A 23,850-nucleotide genomic window follows, 5' to 3' on the forward strand; every position below is an offset into this window, starting at 1 on the left:
AGCCAAGGGTAAGTGGGCTCACACACAATTTTTCCTAAGGACACAGCCATGATTAAAGAACAGTACCAACACATCCTCCGAGAGCAACTTCTCCCAACCATCCAGGAACAATGCCTCGGGGAACAAAACATCGACATTTTGGGTCCATGGCCAGGAAACTCCCCAGACCTTAATCCCATTGAGAACTTGTGGTCAATCCTCAAGAGGCGGGTGGACAAACAAAACCCACAAATTCTGACAAACTCCAAGCATTGATTATGCAAGAATGGGCAGCCATCAGTGTGGCCCAGAAGTGAATTGACAGCATGCCAGGGCGGATTGCAGATGTCTTGAAAAAAAAGGGTCAACACTGCAAATATTGACTCTTTGCATCAACTTCATATAATTGTCAATTAAAGCCTTTGACACTTATGAAATGCTTGTAATTACAGTGGGGCAAAAAAGTATTTAGTCAGCCACCACTTGTGCAAGTTCTCCCACTTAAAAAGATGAGGCCTGTACTTTTCATAGGTACACTTCAACTATGACAGACACAATGAGGGGAAAAAAATCCAGAAAATCACATTGTAGGATTTTTAATGAATTTATTTGCAAATGGTGGAAAATAAGTATTTGGTCACCTACAAACAAGCAAGATTTCCTGCTCTCACAGACCTGTAACTTCTTCTTTAAGAGACTCCTCTGTCCTCCACTCGTTCCTGTATTAATGGCACCTGTTTGAACTTGTTATCAGTATTAAAGACCTGTCCACAACCTCAAACAGTCACACTCCAAACTCCAATATGGCCAAGACCAAAGAGCTGTCAAAGGACACCAGAAACAAAATTGTAGACCTGCACCAGGCTGGGGAGACTGAATCTGCAATAGGTAAGCAGCTTGGTTTGAAGAAATCAACTGTGGGAGCAATTATTAGGAAATGGCAGACATACAAGACCACTGATAATCTCCCTCGATCTGGGGCTCCACGCAAGATCTCACCCAGTGGGGTCAAAATGATCACAAGAACGCTGAGCAAAAATCCCACAACCACACGGGGGGGACCTAGTGAATGACCTGCAGAGAGCTGGGACCAAAGTAACAAAGCCTACCATCAGCAAGGGCATTGAAGATGCAACGTGGCTGGGTCTTTCAGCATGACAATGATCCCAAACACACCGCCCACGCAAACGAAGGAGTGGCTTCGTAAGAAGCATTTCAAGGTCCTGGAGTGGCCTAGCCAATCTCCAGATCTCAACCCCATAGAAAATCTTTGGAGAGAGTTGAAAGTCCGTGTTGCCCAGCAACAACCCCAAAACATCACTGCTCTAGAGGAGATCTGCATGGAGGATTAGGCCAAAATACCAGCAACAGTGTGTGAAAACCTTGTGAAGACTTACAGAAAACATTTGACCTCTGTCATTGCCAACAAAGGGTATATAACAAAGTATTGAGATAAACTTTTGTTATTGACCAAATACCTATTTTCCACCATAATTTGCATATAAATTCATAAAAAATCCTACAATGTGATTTTCTGGATTTTTTTTCTCATTTTGTCTGTCATAATTGAAGTGTACCTATGATTAAAATTACAGGCCTCTCATCTTTTTAAGTGGGAGAACTTGCGGGGTGGCTGACTAAATACTTTTTTTGCCCCACTGTATATTTAAGTATTCCATAGTAACATTTAACATAAATATCTAAAGACACTGAAGCAGCAAACTTTGTGGAAATCAATAGACGTGTCATTCTCAACTTTTGGCCACGACTATATGTACAAAAACAGGCTATTTTATGTCACCCATATTGAAAAAATGTAGAACAATTAGACATCCTATAACCCACACCTATGCACTTATGTAACAATCTGATTGATGGATTGTGTTGTGCAGTAAGCAGGCTCAGGTGTATAACTGGCTCCTTCCACCTTCAAAGAATAGGCAAGAGGGCCAACCATGGAGAACAGTAAGAGACTTAATTATTTCTATAACTACACTATATTATTTGTCCTTGTGTCCGTTCATGTTTTTCAGCATAGAGTACTCTGCAGCCACTTAGTGTGGACACCAGGTGAGGCCACACACACAGATTCATGTTGAACACACTCTTTAACTACCTTATTTTCTTAATAACAGTCTCTCCTTCACTTCATCCCTTTCTCCCTAAATCCTCTAGGTTATACCAGCTGTGTTGGCGAATCCCTCCCGTGTCTGAACTGGCTACATAGAGGGAACAGCATGGTGAGAGGTCACTTGGTCAGGTCAGTATTATTAAAGAGATGCGTTACATTGAAATACAAAGAGCTGCAGTAATCCCAGAGTTAATGATCCAAGGTCCGTTTCGCATTTCACCTCCTGATGATTGATGACGGACAGTGTTAGAATTTATTTTAAAAAACATGCTCTCTCTCCATCCGTCTCTCGTCTGCAGGTATGTTTTGATGTGAGAGAGGATGCCAACCCACAGTCCCGTCATCGCCACCTCACCCGCTCTTAAGATAACCTTTGGGCTGACTGGGAGCCCAAGGCGGGTTAGGAAACACCACAAGAGACACTTAAGTAATTGTGATGAACTGAGAGAATATTAGGGTATCGCTGTGATTCATTAATCACATGCTGCCTTCCCTGCTCCTACTGTATGTTCTTCTCTTTCCCTTTTACACCTCTCTCGCCACCTCTGTCTGATTTATAATGCACAACGGTTACGCATTGAAGTAAAGATTGAACTTCTATTTATATTACAATTATAATATTTATTACACTTGGATAATTAACTTCTTTCAATAAAGCATTTCACATTCTCTTCTGGTTGAAATTAAGTCTCATTTGATGAAATACTACACCTATCCTTGGTTTATTATTATTATCTATCTTATTTATTATCAATGCAGATGAAGGAAATTAACCGGTTTTAGAGTATTTACATGATGCATAGGAATTGTAGTGTACTGTTTAAAATAATAAATTAGCCTTTAACTAGTTAAATCATGTTTCTAGTCTATTGCATATTTAGTGTAACCATTGATGTCCCAGGACCAGGATTGGTAAACACTGTTGAAGTGTATAAATGTAATACATACATGCAGACACAGCATCAAAGATTGTAATTTGATACTCCTGGTATTGGATATGACTGAAAAATAATCTCAGACATTCATACCTGAACTGCATCTTTATTTGTCAAGGATGAGTACATGATCAGTTAATATATTAAATGTACAGGCTACAATGTGGAGATCTCATGCATGGTAATAACTACACATATATACAACTTTCATCCTTGGCACAAAGTTATATTATATTCTACTCAATCGAAAGGCTTCATTAATGTCATTCAGACTGTTTTGAAGTTGATACAACTGGCTATGATAGCTGAGGTTCATAGCCAGGTTCTGAACTAATATGTCTATCAGACGTTTTAGGGTCCATACACAGATCGGCGACATAGCTAGCTACACATCCATAGATCAGTTACATAGCTAGCTACACATCCATAGATCAGTTACATAGCTAGCTACACATCCATAGATCAGTTACATAGCTAGCTACACATCCATAGATCAGTTACATAGCTAGCTACACATCCATAGATCAGTTACATAGCTAGCTACACATCCATAGGCTTACAGGTATTTTATCCTCCACTGCACAATAAGCAAGAAAATAGTTAGCTAGCTACATTATTTCATCTGCATTGCATGGCAAATATCAGCAAGGTAAGCTTACACAATTGTAGTATTTAAAAAATATATATATAAATACATTTCATTTCACCTTTATTTAACCAGGTAGGCTAGTTGAAAACAAGTTCTCATTTACAACTGCGACCTGTCCAAGATAAAGCAAAGCAGTGCGACAAAAACAACACAGAGATACACATGGAATAAACAAACATACATACACAATAACACAATAGAGAAAAGTTTACATACACTGTGTACAAATGAGGTAAGGGAGGTAGGCAATAAATAGGCCATGCTGGTGAAATAATTACAATTTAGCAATTAAACACTGGAGTGATAGATGTGCAAAAGATGAATGTGCAAGTAGAGATACTGGTGTGCAAAGGAGGTGTGGGGGTGCTTTGCTGGTGACACAGTCTGTCATTTATTTATTTGACCGATGCTACCATTAATGTAGATGCATTCAAGCCAGCCTTTGGCTTAACAGCGTTGCACACTCTTGGCATTCTCTCACCCAGCTTCATGAAGGAGTACCCACATATGCTGAGCACTTGTTGGATGATTTTCCTTCACTCTGCGGTCCAACTCATCCCAAACCATCTCAATTGGGTTGATGTCAGGTGATTGTGAGGCCAGGTCATCTGATTCAGCACTCCATCACTTTCCTTCCTGGTCAAATAGCCCTTACACAGCCTGGAGGTGTGTTTTGGGTCATTTGTCCTGCTGAAAAACAAAATGATAGTCCCACTAAGCGCAATGCTGTGAATGCCACCACACATGCGGAGACCATCCGTTCACCTACTCTGGGTCTCAAAGATACGGAAGTTGGAACTAAAAATCTCAAATTTGGACTCATCATACCAAAAGACAGATTTCCACAGGTCTAATGTCCATTGCTCATGTTTTTTGGCTCAAGCAAGTCTCCTCTTCTTATTGGTGTCCTTTAGTAGTGGTTTCTTTGCAGCAATTCGACCACGAAGGCCTGATTCACGCAGTCTTCTCTGAACAGTTGATGTTGAGATGTGTCTGTTACTTGAACTCTGAAGCATTTATTTGGGCGATAATCTGACATGCAGTTAAAGCTAATGAATTTATCCTCTGAGTCTTCTTTTCCTGTGGCGGTCCTCATGAGAGCCAGTTTCATCATAGCGCTTGATGGTTTTTGCAACTGCACTTGAAGAAACTTTGAAATGTACCGTATTAACTGACCTTCATGTCTTAAAGTAATGATGGACTGTCATTTGGCGTATTTGAGCTGTTCTTGCCATACTATGGACTTGGTCTTTTACCAAATAGGGCCATCTTCTGTATACCACCCCTACCTTGTCACAACACAACTGATAGGCTCAAACACATTAAGACATTTCACAAATGAACTTTTAAGGCACACATGTTAATTCAAATGCATTCCAGATGACTACCTCATGAAGCTGGTTGAGAGAATGCCAAGAGTATGCAAAGCTGTCCTCAATGCAAAGGGTGGCTACTTTGAAGAATCTAAAATATTTAGATTTTTAACACTTTTTTGGTTATGACATGATTCCATACGTGTTTTTTCATAGTTTTGATGTCTTCACTATTATTCTACAATGTAGAAATAAAGAAAAACCTTTGAATGAGTAGGTGTATCCAAACTTTTGATTGGTACTGTATATATATTATATTTGTTTTGTTGGACATAAGACTAAAAACACCAGCATATCAGCTGCAAGTGATTTTAATTTTGAAAATCTGTTTCAAAGTATTCCCGCCCATAATAGAGAGATATGTGATCGTATACAAATGTAAGCAAGGTTTGAAATTATTACGTTTTTGTAAAACAGGTCTGTTTGTGGGAACAAAATTGTCCCGCAGCCGAATCTAGTTGATCCCTACTCTGAACTAATTCTCTATACATTGGCAATGAGTTACTTCAAAGCATACCACATAAACGCCACCCTTCTCGGGCCATTGCCATGTCTTTTCAAACAATTAGATGACTAAAAACACACAAAGCACCCTCAACTTTTTCCTTTCTTTCAGTTCTTTCATTTTTTTTCCTGCAGCTGAACAGCACACACTGTCAAAGAGCCCAGAGATTAATTGAAGAAATCTCTAGAACACCTCATACTCTGCTGCCTACCCATACACCACATATAAAAATGCAACTTGAAAATATTTGTTCCCATGAACAAAACTAATTATACATGAATTAATCCTGTAAAAACATAAAGTACCTAGTGTACAGAATAAAAAAGTACATCAGATAAAATCAGCAGAACAATGAGTTAACATCTTTGGCACAGTTAGCAAACTGAATACAGCCACCCTTAAAATTTACCCAGAATTCTTCCTCAAGCCTCAGGTCAACTGAGCCTTTAATGGTTCTTGAATCATCCACCAGGATTAAACAGAAGGGAATATAAAGTGAGTTCTGTCCACTGACCAGTAGAGACCACTCAGTGGTCTGAACGGAATACAATTTCTCCAACAGAGCTGGTCTGGATGAGTAGGTTCAGATGTCAATTACAAACTGGACACCATCAGCTGTAGGAACAGAAGAGAGAACACAAGTCAGCTTTGGGGACATTTCCTTTCCTGAACTTCCAAGAAGCTATGCGCACTGATAGAGCCCTTTCTGGTGCATGAAACCTAAATGGAGTGGTCACAAGATATGCAGCACAAGGCTTGGCCAGCAGCTTGACATATGTTTGCTTTTCTCATGGAGCGGTTCACCTTGAAACTTGGTCTAATGCTGGTACAATTTTATTGTATTTTATAAAACACAAACTGACTGGTTTGCACACTAGGTGAGAGTATGGCCATTTGCCACCTCATACACACTGCACTGATGACAACAGGCCTAAGTAGCCTGCTTCCTTATCTGAAATAAAGTACTTATTGACATCGGCCTGAACCAAGCCACCTGTCCGCTCCCTTTTATTAGTGAAATTTAAGGAGACAGTAAAATGAGGCAAGTTAGGAAGGCGAGACATCAGAACATATGAATGCACAATAGAGTAAATCTAGTGACAATGACAAGGAGATACTGTATTTTTATATTAGGATATAAACAAATGCACCATGAAACAAATGTATGCAATTACAGAATGAGTCCAATTACTTAATTTACTGTCCCTGCACCACTTCTAAGAACAAAACAAGAGAGAACCTGTTCCAAGCACATACTATATCTGCTACAATGCCATGTGGGCAAGGAGTCAGGTGTTTGGGAGAGCAGGTGACCAAGAGGCCAGGCTAGGGCAAGAGGCTAATGGGTCTCATGGGACATTCAGTAGTCACTGTTAGTATAAGGGCTTACCTGAGATGTCTTTGTTCTCATCCATCTCCTTCAGCTTGCCCAGAGGGTGCAGGGCCAACACCGTGACCCCGGTGATATGGGGGAAGCAGCATGGGGGGGGGTGCGTGCGATTGGTATATTCCGACACTCCAGCAGGAACTTTGTCAGATGATCCTGGTTTCTGCGATAACAACCAAGGGCATAAAGTGTCTGTCTCAGAGTAAAAACACAGACAGTAGTACCAAGAGACTCGACAAAAGTCACAAGGTGCAGCAGTGTGTCTAGACCATGAGGTATTCTTGTGCACAATAGTTGTCCAAGGTGGGTTAGTGCAGGCTACATAGAAAAGTGCGAGGTCTGTACTTTTCCCATTTTGCACTTTTATTTTTATTTCACCTTTATTTAACCAGGTAGGCTAGTTGAGAACAAGTTCTCATTTGCAACTGCGGCCTGGCCAAGATAAAGCAAAGCAGTTCGACACATACAACACAGAGTTACACAAAGAATAAACAAACATACAGTAGAAAAAGTCTAAATACAGTATGTGCAAATGAGGTAGGATAAGGGAGGTAAGACAATAAATAGGCCATGCTGGCGAAGTAATTACAATATAGCAATTAAACACTGGAATGGTAGATGTGCAGAAGATGAATGTGCAAGTAGAGATACTGGGGTGCAAAGGAGCAAGATAAGTAAATAAATACAGTATGGGCATGAGGTAGTTGAATGGGCTATTTACAGATGGGCTATGTACAGGTGCAGTGATCTGTGAGCTGCTCTGACAGCTGGTGCTTAAAGCTAGTGAGGGACATATGAGTCTCCAGCTTCAGTGACTTTTGCAGTTCATTCCAGTCATTGGCAGCAGAGAACTGGAAGGAAAGGCGACCAAAGGAAGAATTGGCTTTGCGGGTGACCAGTGAAATATACCTGCTAAAGCGCGTGCTACGGGTGGGTGCTGCTATGGTGACCAGTGAGCTGAGATAAGGCGGGGCTTTACCGAGCAGAGACTTGTTGATGACCTGGAGCCAGTGGGTTTGGCGACGAGTAATGAAGTGAGGGCCAGCCAACGAGAGCATACAGGTCGCAGTGGTGGGTAGTATATGGGGCTTTGTTGACAAAACAAATGGCACTGTGATAGACTGCATCCAATTTGTTGAGTAGGGTGTTGGAGGCTATTTTGTAAATGACATCGCCGAAGTCGAGGATCGGTAGGATGGTCAGATTTACGAGGCTATGTTTGGCAGCATGAGTGAAGGATGCTTTGTTGCGAAATAGGAAGCCGATTGTAGATTTAATTTTGGATTGGCAATGCTTAATATGAGTCTGGAAGGAGAGTTTACGGTCTAACCAGACAGACACCTAGGTATTTGTAGTTGTCCACATATTCTAAGTCAGAACCATCCAGAGTAGTGATGCTAGACGGGTGGGCACGTGCGGGCAGCGATGGGTTGAAGAGCATGTATTTAGTTTTACTTGTAGTTGGAGACTTACGGAAGGAGAGTTGAATGGCATTGAAGCTTGTCTGGAGGTTTGTTAACAGTGTCCAAAGAAGGACCAGAGGTATACAGAATGGTGTCGTCTGCGTAGAGGTGGATCAGAGAATCACCAGTAGCAAGAGCGACATCATTGACGTATGCAGAGAAGAGAGTCTGCCCGAGAATTTAACCCTGTGGCACCCCCATAGAGACTGCCAGAGGTCCGAAAAACAGGCCCTCGGATTTGACACACTGAACTCTTTCAGAGAAGTAGTTGGTGAACCAGGCGAGGCAATCATTTGAGAAACCAAGGCTGTTGAGTCTGCCGATAAGAATGTGGTGATTGACAGAGTTAAAAGCCTTGGCCAGGTCGATAAATGCGGCTGCACAGTAATGTCTCTTATCGATGGCGGTTATGATATCATTTAGGACCTTGAGCGTGGCTGAGGTGCACCCATGACCAGCTTTGAAACCAGATTGCATAGCGGAGAAGGTACGGTTGGATTCGAAATGGTCAGTAATCTATTTGTTAACTTGGCTTTCAAAGACCTAAGAAAGGCAGGGTAGGATATAAGTCTGTAGCAGTTTGAGTCTAGAGTGTCTCCCCCTTTGAAGAGGGGGATGACCGCGGCAGCTTCCCAATCTTTGGGAATCTTAAGACGATATGAAAGAGGTTGAACAGGTTAGTAATAGGGGTTGCCAACAATTTCAGCAGATCATTTTTAGAAAGAGAGGGTCCAGATTGTCTAGCCCGGCTGAGTTGTAGGGGGTCCAGATTTTGCAGCCACGTGGAAAGCATGGCCAGCCATAGAAAAATGCTTACTGAAATTCTCAATTATGGTGGATTTATCGGTGGTGACCGTGTTTCCTAGCCTCAGTGCAGTGGGCAGCTGGGAGGAGATGCTCTTATTCTCCATGGACTTTACAGTGTGCCAGAACCTTTTTGTGTTAGTGCTACAGGAAACAAGTTTCTGCTTGAAAAAGCTAGCCTTAGCTTTCCTAACTGCCTGTGTATATTGGTTCCTAACTTCCCTGAAAAGTTGCATGTCACGGGGGCTATTCTATGCTAATGCAGAACGCCACAGGATGTTTTTGTGAAGGTCAAGTGCAGTCAGGTCTGGAGAGAACCAAGGGCTATATCTGTTCCTGGTTCTACATTTTTGAATGGGGCATGCTTATTTAAGGTGGTGAGGAAATAACCAGGCATCCTGACGGGATGAGGTCAATATCCTTCCAGGATACCCGGGCTAGGTCGATTAGAAAGGCCTGCTCGCTGAAGTGTTTTAGGGAGCGTTTGACAGTGATGTGGGGTGATCGTTTGACCGCAGACCCATTACGAATGCAGGCTATAAGGCAGTGATTGCTGAAATCTTGGTTGTTAACAGCAGAGGTGTATTTGGAGGGAAAGTTGGTTAGGATGATATCTATGAGGGTGCCCGTGTTTACGGATTTGGGATTGTACCTGGTGGGTTCATTGATAATTTGTGCGAGATTGAGGGCATCAAGTTTAGATTGTAGGATGGCCGGGGTGTTAAGCATGTCCCAGTTTAGGTCACCTAGCAGCACGAGCTCTGAAGATAGATGGGGGGGCAATCAATTCACATATGGTGTCCAGGGCACAGCTGGGGGCAGAGGGTGGTCTATAGCAAGCGGAAACAGTTAGAGACTTGTTTCTGGAGAGGTGGATTTTTTAAAGTAGAAACTCAAATAGTTTGGGTACAGACCTGGATAGTAAGACAGAACTCTGCAGACTTTCTCGGCAGTAGATTGCAACACCGCCCCCTTTGGCAGGTCTATCTTGTCAGAAAATATTCTAGTTAGGGATGGAAATTTCAGGGGTTTTGGTGGTCTTCCTAAGCCAGGATTCAGACACGGGTAGGACATCCGGGTTGGCAGAGTGAGCTAAAGCAGTGAATAAAACAAACTTTGGGAGGAGGCTTCTAATGTTAACATGCATGAAACCAAGGATTTTACAGTTACAGAAGTCAACAAATGAGAGCACCTGGGGAGTAGGAATGGAGCTAGGCACAGCAGGGCCTGAATAAACCTCTACATCACCAGAGGAACAGGAGGAGTAGGATAAGGCTATAAGAACAGGTCGTCTAGTACGTTCGGAACAGAGAGTAAAAGGAGCAGGTTTTTTGGGCGCGATAGAATAGGTTCAAGGCACTGACTGTATCTGGTCATAAAAGGCAGGGAAAACATGTTATGCAACCCAACTCTTGAGACTGCAGTGTGTCCTGAACAAAGGCAGTAGGGAGTAGACAACATATATCTGTTGTCATACAGTTAATTCCCTCAGTTCTCTCTGAAAGGCTGCCGACTGATTTATCCTCCTCACACGCATGGCCCCAGATCATTGCTGTAAATGAGAACGTGTTCTCAGTCAACACACCTGGTAAAATAACAGTTAAAAATAAATACAAATAACATGTACACTCCCACAGTTGACATATCGGATCAACTCATCTTGACAGAGATAATTTAATGTTTTTGCTTGATCCATACAATAAGGATAATGCTAAAATTATGGAAACAGGTAAAAGTGCATTTAATGCAATAGGACTGTAAGTACTGTTCATAAGTTCCTATAAAAAAAAAATGACAGAATCAGCACAGTGTTCCTGAGGTCTATATTCAGGAACTGGTGCACAAGTGCACTTTATTCTCCAAACTAGTAGCTACAGTACATTCCAGTGTGTTTTTCAATATCTGAGAAATCATGCCCCCTCAGATTTGTCCCGTTTAAACAAACATTGTTTCTCTGTAATACTACTTGCCACATAGAAATTTTAGGAAGATGGCTTGAACTAGCCCAGATAACTATACTGAACAAAAATATAAAACATGCAACAATTTGAAATATTTTACTGAGTTATAATTCATAAGGAAATCAGTCAATTGAAATAAATAAACTAGGCCCCATTCTATGGATTTCACATAAATGGGCAGGGTGCAGCCATGGGTGGACCTTGGAGGGCATATAGGTCCGCCCACATGACAGCCAGGCCCACCCACTGGGGAGCCAGGCCAGCCAATCAGAATGAGTTCTCCCCACAAAAGGGCTTTATCACAGACAGGTGAAGAAGCCAGATGTGGAGGTCCTGGGCTGGTGAAATTACACGTGGTCTGCGGATGTGAGGCTGGTTGGATGTGACATTGGAAAGAGCTTATGGTAGAGAAATTTAGAAAAGCATGCAATAATTAAATAACACATATTCAATCTTCGACTCAGATTTGAGCAGAAAAGCATATTTAGTTTATTTTAAAATAGAACCACCAATCATATATAGTTCAAGAGGTATGATTAGGTATGCAGAAAGATATTAACATAGAATTAAGCATATGATTATGTCTGTTTCAGGTGTTGGGAAAATGTTTAGGGAAAAAAAACCTCCAAAAGCACCCCCCCCCGCGCGCGTAACTTACCTCCAGGAGTCGTGGAGAACAGAGTGCCTCCGGGCGTCTGATGGTAGTTGTCGGCAGCTGAGACCAGTCTTTCGACTGCTCAAAGCTACTGGGAATAGAGCAGTTAAGGCCTATACTGCGGTTACAATTAGAAGACATTGCAGAAAGTCGATGAATAAACAAATAAGTTATATAAAGGAATTAAAAGTTCCAAAAACAGCCTGGCCAAATTATTGCAGATCAATGTCAATCTGGCCTTTAGTCAACTAATGCTGCGCCAACTCGAAAGTATGTTTGGAAACACGGGACCGCTGGGAGACACACACCACTTCAAGATTGATATACTCAATATGCGCCGAGAGCCACGTGCAGGTGTTTATGAAAAAGCTACTGATGAGAGGCATGGTTTAGTTTCGGTGTCGCAATCACACCTTACTACTACTGTATGATACAACGGAGCTAAAACACACTCACAATAACATTGTTGACTCAGTATGAACGGAAATGAACCAAGTCCCATGATTTAATTGTACTGTGTAAATGAGGACTAGGAAATAAAGTTTGATTGATGTCACCTATTTATTTGTCTGTGACATCGTGACAATGTTATTCAAAGTGTTATATCATCCAAGGCGGCTTTATTTTCTCAGATTGCGTGACAGTGGTCGCTCATTAAAATGCCATTCCCAGTCAATCTTGGTTGTTTAGAAGAAAAAAAGAAGTTACTCAAACATCTTCAGCCTTACTTGTTTACAATCAAAATACATGTTATTTCAAAACAAGGCAGATGAGCCATAATCCATTTAAACAGGATAACGAGATACTGTAGTAATCTGTCAAAACATACTGAGCTTTTGGGTGTTATCTGGGTAGACAATTTATTGCTGGTGGGGCTATATTGAATGTAAAATAATTGCCAGATTGCAGTCTCTTGTGGAAACTTCTTGATGCATGCAAGACAGTTGCAAGATGATAAACAGAACCCCCTGCCAGAACATGCAGTCAGTGAGTGATGACATCATCAATGAGTAAACATGACACTATAGTCTACTACTTAAATAAAGACAGACCAAGGGCACTTCAAATCAACAAGTATGGAGAATCATGAGGTGTATGTCATGACGTTAATGCAATAAGAATAGAAAGGCGAAGATGGTACAGTTCCGTCTTTTTTATTGAATATTAAGGTAAATATTTCACATTAATACAGGCTACATAAAGTAGAGCCACTATACGACATGAAATGTACTCTCATTTGAACCCTTTTTAGTATGTAAACAATTATACATGTATTTACCACTCTAAAATGTCTGATTTCTCTCTTTATGTTATCACCTAATTCTTGGGCTGAGTATAAATAGCGTACAGTCCTGTAGAGCCCTGCAGACCAAGAACAATTCATGTGGGGCTTTTAAAGTCAAAATAATGGCTATACTACGCAGAGAATGGATCCTGTTGAACAGGCAAATCGGTTTGTTCATAGACATTGGTAAACACATTACAGCCCACACTGGATTTGTCTTTTTAGTTAGGCACATCAAAATGGTGTCCAACCATCCAATTCCTCCTTTCTGGACACTCCCTAGGTTAATATCGTTGAATATTATGTAATTATCTGGTTCTCTTAAACGTGTATGAGTCTTGTTACTGGTCCTATGCTTTGATGGCCGCGTGTTTAGTTGACATGATTCAGGTGCACATTCCCAACGTGCGGGGCCCAAGTCCCAGGCCAGACCTAAAACGACAAGTTTTCCTCACTTAGCTACAAAACCACAACAGTGAGGACTGAGTAATGGTGAAAATAAGTGAAGAATGTTTATGAGAGTGCTTACCTGCTGGGGGTCTGCGTTATCTGCAGAGTTAGAGACCACCTTCATTATGGGGTTCCAGGCAGGGTCAGCGTTATGGAGCCCGTTGTACACGGGGCCCCCGGAGGCCTCTCCCATAGGAGGGTGAGGAGGAATCATCGTCCCGCCATACATTGATATTGGCAAACCCTCGAAAGGACAATAAGAGAGAGAAGTGGTAAACATTTTGTTTTTGTGATAGATCTCATAGGATCACTCGCACCAGGAGATCTTTGCACCAACTACTTAGCTGTGTCCGTTACCTTTGGGAAGTCCATAAAGTTGGTGGGCATGGGCTGATGGAAAGTGTTGGAGGGGTTCACGATGCCCGTGTCGTCCCGCTCCATGGCCTGGTGCTGGGAGAAAGCACTCTGCTCCTGCATCTGCTGGTGCATCACGTGACCGCCCATCAGGGGCTGAGACCAGCCCGACATCGCCTCTGGTGGAGGGTAAGAGGGGAGGACTGAGATTTGGGATGGTGTGAGAGTTAATTGTCATGTTAAAAAAAAAACATTTACACAGAAGACATCACAATATATTCCAAAACCTTACAAGAAACATCTTAAAACACTCTGAAGTTAAGACGATCAGGTCTACATTTATCCATTGTGCACTAACCCCATCCACCTTCCCCCTGAACACTCACCAGAAGCACTGCCCACTCCGAAGGACCAGATGCCCCCCTGTCCCACAGGCGGTGTGTAGCTGGCAGTGAGCATGGCGTGGTTGACGGAGCCCGTCTGGCGGATACGTGCCAGGCGCTCGGTGCCGATTGGAGGGGGCACCTTGCGGTCTTGCTGGCTATTGCTGCTGGGCTTAGCCTGAATCAGAGCCGGGGTCACCATGGACGCACAGAGGGGGGACGAGCCCCCGGACGACACAGAGGGCACTGGGGACTCACCTGAGGGAGGGGCAAAGGCTTGGCTTGTTAACTTTCCAAATGATAGATTAATCAAATACTTAGGATAAAATCACATTAAATCATTTGATTTGGCTACATTTACTTTCATTATTTTACCAAGTGACTGTCTTGGTGACCCCACCTTGACAGTAGACAACAAGGCTAATGTACTTTGTTTACAAAACAACAAAACAGGGGGGGGAACAGAACATCTATGAAGCAACGGCCCTGTTCCCTCTCCCTGTGTTGTGTTCTTACAGGAGGTGGAGGCGCTCCAGGGGTGAGGAGAGAAGTGCTGGCGGCTGAAGGAGGGCGTGCCCACGGAGGCTGGACCCTGCAGGTACACTGGACTGCAAGAGATACTGGTGGCGAAGCTAGTCAGCGCAGCAGACGAAGAGATGGAGTTTCCCGACGGGTCCATTGGGTGCATTCCTGAAACAAAGAGTTCAACTGACCTGGTAAAATTATGTAGGCACAAATCACTGTAATAAACTGAACTAGTCTGTCTATATACAGGTAACTGCCAAAATAAAGGAAGCAGTTGAGTAAATAAATTAGGGTTCTGGTTCCTATGGTGTTGGGTGAATTTTCCTTGCATGGGTTAGGTCCACTCAACCCCTCAAAGGGCAAGGTAAATGACAATGCAACCATCCACAGGGCACAAGTGGTCACTGAATGGTTTGATGAGCATGAAAACGTAAACCTTACTCCGAGATTCTGGAGCAGCGCCTGAGACAGTATTTACCACTACCATCAACAAAATAACAAATTATTATTTATTGTGGAAGAATGGTGTCACATCCCTCCAATAGAGTTCCAGACGCTTGTAGAATTTATGCCAGGGCTCATTGAAGCTGTTCTGGTGGCTTGTGGTGGTCCAACGCCCTATTAAGACACTTTAATGTCGGCGTTTCCTTTGTTTTGTCAGTTCCTGTATGCATGCATGCGTGTATATATGTATGTATGTATGTATGTATGCATGCATGTATGTATGTATGTATGTGAAGAGTACTGCTTTGTGGAATCAGTTGATTTTTTGTTTCTATGGAACAAAAGTATTGTCTTGGAGCTATGGTTTATGACTGTGTGTGTGTGTGTGTGTGTGTGTGTGTGTGGTGGAGTCTTTATGGTCTTTGTTGCTTACCGATTGGACTGGTGACAATCCTCTGGGTGTTACAGCGGTACCCTGGTGCCTTGGAGCCATCAGGAGGGGGCACCACGTTCTCCATCTGTCCCATGCCCCCTATATAGGCCGGCGGAGCGGTGTAGGGCTGCTCAGGAGGGGTCCGTGCAGGCAGGTGACATGCTCCCCACACCTGGTTGTTGCCCACCTGGTTGCTGTCAAACATGCTGCTGAAATGGTTGAAGAGGGCTGTGGGGCCGTAGTTGGGGGGCAGCTGCTGGGCCTTGCCCCCGTGGATGTGCATCTGGGAGCCGTTCATCATGCCCATGTTGGAGGACATCTGCTGCTGCATGGAGGGGGTTGCCATGCCCTGGCTGGCATGCTGCTGCTGTGGTTTCTGACGTTGCTCCTGAGATGCTCCAGAGGGTACAAATACAGACTGGTGCTCCTGTAGAGATGCCCCAGCTGCCATGGGGTAGAACTGGGCCGAGGGCTGCATGCGTGAGGGAGCAGGCGATGCGTAGTGAGGTAAAGTGCTGCTGGTGTGTGTGACTGTGCTGCCCCCTGCTGGTGCAGAGCGAGACGTGGGCAGGAGGGAGCAGGGAGGCTGGGCGGCCCGGAGGCTGGGCTCTGTGCTGGAGGAGGAGGGGAGGGACAGCTGCTGCTGTCGGCTATCTGGCTGCTGTGAGGGCAGTGGTGGTGGAGCAGTGGGAGCTGTGAAGTGCATGGGGCCGGTGGAGTTGGAGCCTTCAGATGCTCCACCTTGGACAGGTGCCGCTGAGTCTGGAGGGGACTTCTCTTTACCAGGCGTGGCGCAGCCAGCAGGCTCTAGCTTGGAAATGGGTAGCTGCTGTGCAGGTGGGGCGATAGGCACAGGAGGGGAGGGTGGGGTAGAGGGCGTGGTAGCGCCCACCTGTGTAGCGGGCGCACCACTCAAGGTCGAGGTGACCACTGCCATGCTGGCCGTCTTTGATTCGCCAGAAAAGATCTGCTTCCTGACGGAGGAGGGCATAGGGGTGCCAGAGGGTGCAGATCTGGAGGGAGAGGCGGTAGCTGCAGGGCCTGCTATAAAGGTAGGGGCTGTGTACTCTGGATGGGCAGTGGAGGCAGGCAAGGGCCGGGGAGCAGTGGTCCCGTTGTGCTTGGGAGAGCTGTTAGTGCTGGCGGGGCTGATGGGACGCACCGGGAACGGGCCCCAGGTGTTGGGCGACGGAGAGAAGGTGCCACCGAACTGTGCCATGGGCAGGCGCGGGTGTCTGATGTGGTGCATGGTCTGGGCGGCCAGCAGGGCCAGGTGGGGGTTGGAGTACGCCAGAGGAAGTGAAACAAAAGGGGGCCTCACTCCGGGAGACAGGTTCTTCCCCATCTTCCCTCCCTGTTGAGAGACAGAGGACGACTGGAAGGACACAGCGGATGACGGCAACACTGATGCCAGGCCCTTGGAGCCGGCCGCCGTAGTGTTGGTGGCCCCTGTGGAGGTGGTGTAGGTGGAGCCAATCTTGGTGCTGGTGCCAGGTGCGCGGATGTGGTTTCTGGGGATCAGGTCCTCCAGCTCCTTGGCTGGGTCCTGGATCAGGGCACTGATCAGCTGCACGGCGTGTCGAGTCGACTCTGTGCCACCTCTGAAAGACCAGAAGAAAGAAAAGCAGGTGTGTGTCAGAGTAAAAATGACCATGATATACTGACAGACTGTTCTGTGAAAGCAGTAGACAAATTGGCTGGTCTAACCTGATGGTGATCATCCTCTCTCCATTCTTGTCCTTCTGTTTGTCCACGTCGATGTGAGCACCGGTCACGTCCTGAATGGCAGTGATATTACAGCCACCTCTGCCCATGATCCGAGACACCACAGAGGCAGGCACCGACAGCTTCTTTGACCTGAGAAAACACACAAAAGCAATTCAATTAATATATATGTGTCATACAGTGGGGCAAAAAAGTATTTAGTCAGCCACCAATTGTGCAAATTCTCCCACTTAAAAATATGAGGCCTGTAATTTTCATCATAGGTACACTTCAACTATAACAGACAAAATGAGAAGAAAAAATCCAGAAAATCACATTGTAGGATTTTTAATGAATTTATTTGCAAATGATGGTGGAAAATAAGTATTTGGTCACCTACAAACATGCAAGATTTCTGGCTCTCACAGACCTGTAACTTCTTCTTTAAGAGGCTCCTCTGTCCTCCACTCGTTACCTGTATTAATGGCGCCTGTTTGAACTTGTTATCAGTATAAAAGACACCTGTCCACAACCTCAAACAGTCACACTCCAAACTCCAATATGGCCAAGACCAAAGAGCTGTCAAAGGACACCACAAACAAAATTGTAGACCTGCATCAGGCTGGGAAGACTGAATCTGCAATAGGTAAGCAGCTTGGTTTGAAGAAATCAACTGTGGGAGCAATTATTAGGAAATGGAAGACATACAAGACCACTGATAATCTCCCTCGATCTGGGGCTCCACGCAAGATCTCACCCCGTGGGGTCAAAATGATCACAAGAACGGTGAGCAAAAAATCCCAGAACCACACGGGGGGACCTAGTGAATGACCTGCAGTTAGCTGGGACCAAAGTAACAAAGCCTACCATCAGTAACACACTACGCCGCCAGGGACTCAAATCCTGCAGTGCCAGACGTGTCCCCCTGCTTAAGCCAGTACATGTTAAGGCCCGTCTGAAGTTTGCTAGAGAGCATTTGGATGATCCAGAAGAAGATTGGGAGAATGTCATATGGTCAGATGAAACCAAAATATAACTTTTTGGTAAAAACTCAACTCGTTGTGTTTGGAGGACAAAGAATGCTGAGTTGCATCCAAAGAACACCATACCTACTGTGAAGCATGGGGGTGGAAACATCATGCTTTGGGGGTGGAAACATCATGCTTTGGGGGTGGAAACATCATGCTTTGGGGCTGTTTCTCTGCAAAGGGACCAGGACGACTGATCCGTGTAAAGGAAAGAATGAATGGGGCCATGTATCGTGAGATTTTGAGAGAAAACCTCCTTCCATCAGCAAGGGCATTGAAGATTAAACATGGCTGGGTCTTTCAGCATGACAATGATCCCAAACACACCACCCGAGCAAATAAAGAAGTGGCTTTGTAAGAAGCATTTCAAGGTCCTGGAGTGGCCTAGCCAGTCTCCAGATTTCAACCCCATAGAAAAGCTTTGGAGAGAGTTGAAAGCCTGTGTTGCCCAGCAACAGCCCCAAAACATCACTGCTCTATAGATCTGCATGGAGGAATGGGCCAAAATACCAGCAACAGTGTGTGAAAACCTTGTGAAGACTTACAAAAAACATTTGACCTCTGTCATTGCCAACAAAGGGTATATAACAAAGTATTGAGATAAACTTTTGTTATTGACCAAATACTTATTTTCCACCATAATTTGCAAATAAATTCATTAAAAAATCCTACAATGTGATTTTCTGGATTTTTTCGCTCTCATTTTGTCTGTCATAGTTGAAGTGTACCTATGATAAAAAATTACAGGCCTCTCATCTTTTTAAGTGGGAGAACTTCCACAATTGGTGGCTGACTAAATACTTTTTTTGCCCCACTGTATGTCTTTACATTCCACAACTATGTAGTAGATACAAGTGGCAGTTGATTGTTATACATTACAAACTAAAGCACCGGAGATGCTAAACAGGGATATACTGTACTCCTACTGTCTTTATGCATAACAGTAACAGTAGCGACTGTTTGATTTGAGGCACATTCCTGTGAGCCAACTCACCTTCGCACCACCTCCTTCCAGCCTTCTTCTCTCTTCTGGCCCCTCTTGGGGCTGGTGAGGTTCATCTTGCTGATGGGCGAGATGACTGGCAGTGAAATAGTTCTGAACGAGGAGGGAAGGGAACTGGGCGTGAAGTCGTTTATGTGGTCATGGATTCTGCGAAGAAAGAATATGGAATAATAAACTTAAGGGAACCCTGCGGTGTACCTAAAACAATTCAGATGGAAGAATCCTGCATGTGTCCTTTCTACATTTTTCACTAAAGCCAGAGAAAACAAACCACTACAGCAGTATAATAGTTAAAGGACTAACAAAAGGTTATATTTTTAGTTTGGATACATAGCAGTTGAGCCAAAAAGACTAGCCACTTACTTATGGTGTGGTTTGGAGATGGACACAGTGATCTTGTCGTCTCGGGAGCTGTGCAGTGATGTGCACTGCCTCTTCTCAGGGACCGGCTGGGGCTGCTGGCTCACTACCGAGGGAGCAGACGATGAAGAGCAGGAGGAAGACGAAGAGGGCAGGTCCGGTAGGTAGTTGAGCTCCTGGCTCTTGCCTCCACTGCTGCTCTCGCTGTTGCAGTCGGTGCTGTCCAAGTTGTCCGAGTCGCTTCCACCTGGCACCCCGCCACCCCTGGGCTCCCCGTGGATCTTGTTTTTGTTAGCCTTCTGCTGAGCCAGCGCCACCTGGGGGTCTTGCAGGATGATGGGCTCGCTGGGGGAGTCCTTGGTCTTGTTCTTCTTGTTCTTGCGGTTGGTGCTGGGCGTGGTCGTCACATTGGCTCGTTTCTTGCCGAAGGCGTTGGTGAAGGTGCTGGAGGTGGCAGAGATGCCAATGGTGGTGGTTGTGGTAGCACTGGGCGGGTCAATAGGGACATCGCCATCTACACAGACCATGAGACAAGGAAGGAAAAGGTTATTCACCCTTATTTTACAATTGTAAATTAACAGAAATTATTTTTAAAAAGATGCTGGATGGCTGCGTCTCAGTTGAGATGTACACTGAACAAAAAAATAAACGCAACATGTAAAGTGTTGGTCCCATGTATCATGAGCTAAAAAAAAAATATTGTCATGCTGGCTGCAGGAATGTCCATCAGGGCTATTGCCAGAGAACTGAATGCTAATTTCTCTACCACAAGCCTCCTCCAACATTGTTGTAGAGAATTTGGCAGTACGTCCAACCAGCCTCACTACCACAGACCATGTGCATGGTGTTGTGTGGGCGAGCAGTTCGCTGATGTCAACATTGTGAACAGAGTGCCCCATGGTGGTGGTGGGGTTAAGGTATGGGCAGGCATAAACTACGGACAACGAACACAATTGCATTTCATCTATGGCAATTTGAATGCACAGAAATACCCTGTGACGGGATCCTGAAAACCATTGCGAGGCCCATTTTTTAAAGGTATCTGTGACCAAAAGATGCATATGTATATTCTTGTTTAATTGTGACTTCAATATCCCTTCAGTCACGCAGACAGAGACATAGTTTATCTAGGAAAAAGGTCATCTTAAACAGCAATACAATGCTGATATCAGTATCTGGATTAGGCTATTAGAGGCTGTAAAGGTTGAGCTGGTAAATAGGTGCTCACCCTCGGAGGAGTCTTGATCCTGGTCCTGTAACTCCAGGTCCTCCTCCTTTACTTTGGCCTCTTCCTCCTCCAGCTTCCTCTTCTGCTCTTCCTTCTTCTTCTTGCGTTTCTCCTTACGCTTCTCACGCTTAGCAGCCAGGGCTTGCTTCTTACTTTCCTCCCTGGACTGTACACCCCAAGCAAAAACAGATGATTACAATATCTACAGAGACCTGTAAATCCATACAGATAAATGAGGAGCAGAAGGTTCGTGTCCCAAATGACACCCTATTCCCTATTTAGTGCACCACTATTGACCAGGGCCCATAAGTAGTGGATCATTCTACATAACTGTTGCAAATTGAGGTGGGACATTTTTCAAAAACATTCAACATGCACTTATTCCACACTTTGTGTTACAGTCAATTCAAAATGGATTAAATATGATTTTTAACCTCTCAAATCTTCTACACACAATACCCAAATAACAAAGTGATAACATGTTTAGACATTTTTGCACATTGAAAATTAAACACAGAAATATCTAAAAATACATAATTAATCCCACCCGAGTTAATACTTACTAGAAGCACCTATGGCAGCGATTACAGAGTTGAGTCTTTCTGGGTAAGTCTCTAAGAGCTTTCCACACCTGGATTGTGCAACATTTGCACATTATTTTCAACAATTCTTAAACCTCTTAAATGGTTGTTGATCTTCAAGTAGATTTAAGTCAAAACTGTAACTAGGCCATTCAGGAACATTCATTGTCTTCTTGGTAAGCAACGAGTGTAAATTTGGCCTGGTTTTAGATTGTCCTGCTGAATGGTGAATTAATCTTCCAGTGTCTGGTGGAAAGCAGACAGACAAGCTTTCCCTCTAGGATGTTGCCTGTGCATAGCACCACTCCATTTTCTTTTTCAAATCCTGAAAATTCCCCCATCCTTAACCACTCATTAGAAGCATACCCATAACATGATGCAGCCACCACTATGCTTGAAAATATGGAGAGTGGTACTCAGTAATGGGTTGTATTGGCCCCAATCATAACACTTGTATTCAGGACAAAAAAAGGTAATTGCTTTGCCACATTTTTTGCAGTATTACTTACATGCCTGGTTGTAAACAGGATGCATGTTTTGGAATATTGTTATTCTGTACAGGCATCCTTTTCACGCTGTCAATTAGGTTGGTATTGTGGAGTAACTACACTGTTGTTGATACATCCTCAGTTCTCTCGAAAAACAGCCATTAAACTCTGTTTTAAAGTCAACATTGGCCTCATGGTGAAATTAGGAAGGGCGCCTGTATCTTTATAGTGACTGGGTGTATTGACACATCATCCCAAGTATAATTAATAACTTCACCATGATCTAAGGGATATTCAATGTGTGCTTTTTAAAAATATTTATCCATCTACCAAATAGGTGACCTTTGTGAGGCATTAGAAAACATCCCTGGTCTTTGTGGTTGAATCTGTGTTTTAAATTCCTTGCTCGACTGAGGGACCTTACAGATACAGTTGAAGTCAGAAGTTTACATACACCTTAGCCAAATACATTTTAACTCAGTTTTTCACAACTCCTGACATTTAATCATAGTAAACATTCCCTATCTTAGATCAGATAGGATCACCACTTTGTTTTAAGAATGTGAAAAGTCAGAATAATAGTAGAGAATTATTTATTTCAGCTTTTATTTCTTTCATCACATTCCCAGTGGGTCAGAAGTTTACATACACTAGCTTTCCACAAGCTTCCCACAATAAGTTGGGTGAATTTTGGGCCATTCCTCCTGACAGAGCTGGTGTCACTGAGTCAGGTTTGTTGGTCTCCTTGCTCGCACACGCTTTTTCAGTTCTGCCCACAAATATTCTATGGGATTGAGGTCAGGGCTTTGATGTCCTTAGGCCATTTTGCCACAATTTTGGAAGTATGCTTGGGGTCATTGTCCATTTGGAAGACCCATTTGCGACCAAGCTTTAGCTTCCTGACTGATGTCTTGAGATGACGATTCAATTTATCCACAATTTTCCTACCTCATGATTCCATCTATTTTGTGAAGTGCACCAGTCCCTCCTGCAGCAAAGCAACCCCACAACATGATGCTGCCACCCCCTGTGCTTCACGGTTGGGATGGTGTTCTTCGGCTTGCAAGCCTCCCCCTTTTTCCTCCTAACATAATGATGGTCATTATAGCCAAACAGTTCTATTTTTGTTTCAATAGACCAGAGGACATTTCTCCAAAAAGTACCATCTTTGTTCCCATGTGCAGTTGCAAACCATAGTCTGGCTTTTTTATGGTAGTTTTGGAGCAGTGGCTTCTTCCTTGCTGAGCGGCCTTTCAGGTTATGTTGATATAAGACTCATTTTACTGTAGATATTGATACTTTTGTACCCGTTTCCTCAAGCACCTTCACAAGGTCCTTTGCTGCTGTTCTGGGATTGATTTGTACTTTTCGCACCAAAGTAAGTTCATGTCTAGGAGACAAAACGCGTCTCCTTCCTGAGCAGTATGACGGCTGCATGGTCCCATGGTGTTTATACTTGCATACTATTGTTTGTACAGAAGAACGTGGTACCTTCAGGAATTTGGAAATTGCTCCCAAGGATGAACCAGACTTGTGGAGGTCTACCATTTTTTTCTGAGGTCTTGGCTGATTTCTTTTGATCTTCCCATGATGTCAAGCAAAGAGGCATTGAGTTTGAAGGTAGGCCTCGAAATACATCCACAGGTACACCTCCAATTGACTCAAATAAGCTTCTAAAGCCATGACATATCCTTTCGGGAATTTTCCAAGCTGTTTAAAAGGCACAGTCAATTTAGTGTATG

General features: G+C 43.8%; 1 protein-coding gene and 1 pseudogene across 6 annotated transcripts in view; both read right to left on the minus strand.

The window, feature by feature from the left end:
* Positions 1 to 3,143: 3,143 nt before the first annotated feature.
* LOC115104646 (eukaryotic translation initiation factor 4E-binding protein 3-like) lies at positions 3,144 to 11,983 on the minus strand (annotated as a pseudogene).
* Positions 11,984 to 12,980: 997 nt separating this feature from the next.
* The window catches only part of LOC115105408 (ankyrin repeat and KH domain-containing protein 1-like), a 53,174-nt gene continuing 42,304 nt past the window's right edge, over positions 12,981 to 23,850 (minus strand). For all 6 annotated transcript variants that reach the window (XM_029627424.2, XM_029627422.2, XM_029627419.2 and 3 more), the window contains exons 25-34: positions 21,040 to 21,205; positions 19,815 to 20,325; positions 19,443 to 19,598; positions 17,424 to 17,573; positions 15,717 to 17,317; positions 14,831 to 15,004; positions 14,318 to 14,572; positions 13,935 to 14,134; positions 13,657 to 13,821; positions 12,981 to 13,559 (exon numbers count right to left, since the gene is read on the minus strand). In XM_029627424.2, coding sequence (XP_029483284.1) covers positions 13,500 to 13,559; positions 13,657 to 13,821; positions 13,935 to 14,134; positions 14,318 to 14,572; positions 14,831 to 15,004; positions 15,717 to 17,317; positions 17,424 to 17,573; positions 19,443 to 19,598; positions 19,815 to 20,325; positions 21,040 to 21,205 — 3,438 coding nt within the window. In that variant the 3' untranslated portion in view covers positions 12,981 to 13,499. The remainder of the gene's footprint in view (positions 13,560 to 13,656; positions 13,822 to 13,934; positions 14,135 to 14,317; positions 14,573 to 14,830; positions 15,005 to 15,716; positions 17,318 to 17,423; positions 17,574 to 19,442; positions 19,599 to 19,814; positions 20,326 to 21,039; positions 21,206 to 23,850) is intronic.

This window comes from Oncorhynchus nerka, linkage group LG22, assembly GCF_034236695.1.
Source record: "Oncorhynchus nerka isolate Pitt River linkage group LG22, Oner_Uvic_2.0, whole genome shotgun sequence".
NCBI classification, from domain to species: Eukaryota; Metazoa; Chordata; class Actinopteri; order Salmoniformes; family Salmonidae; genus Oncorhynchus; species Oncorhynchus nerka.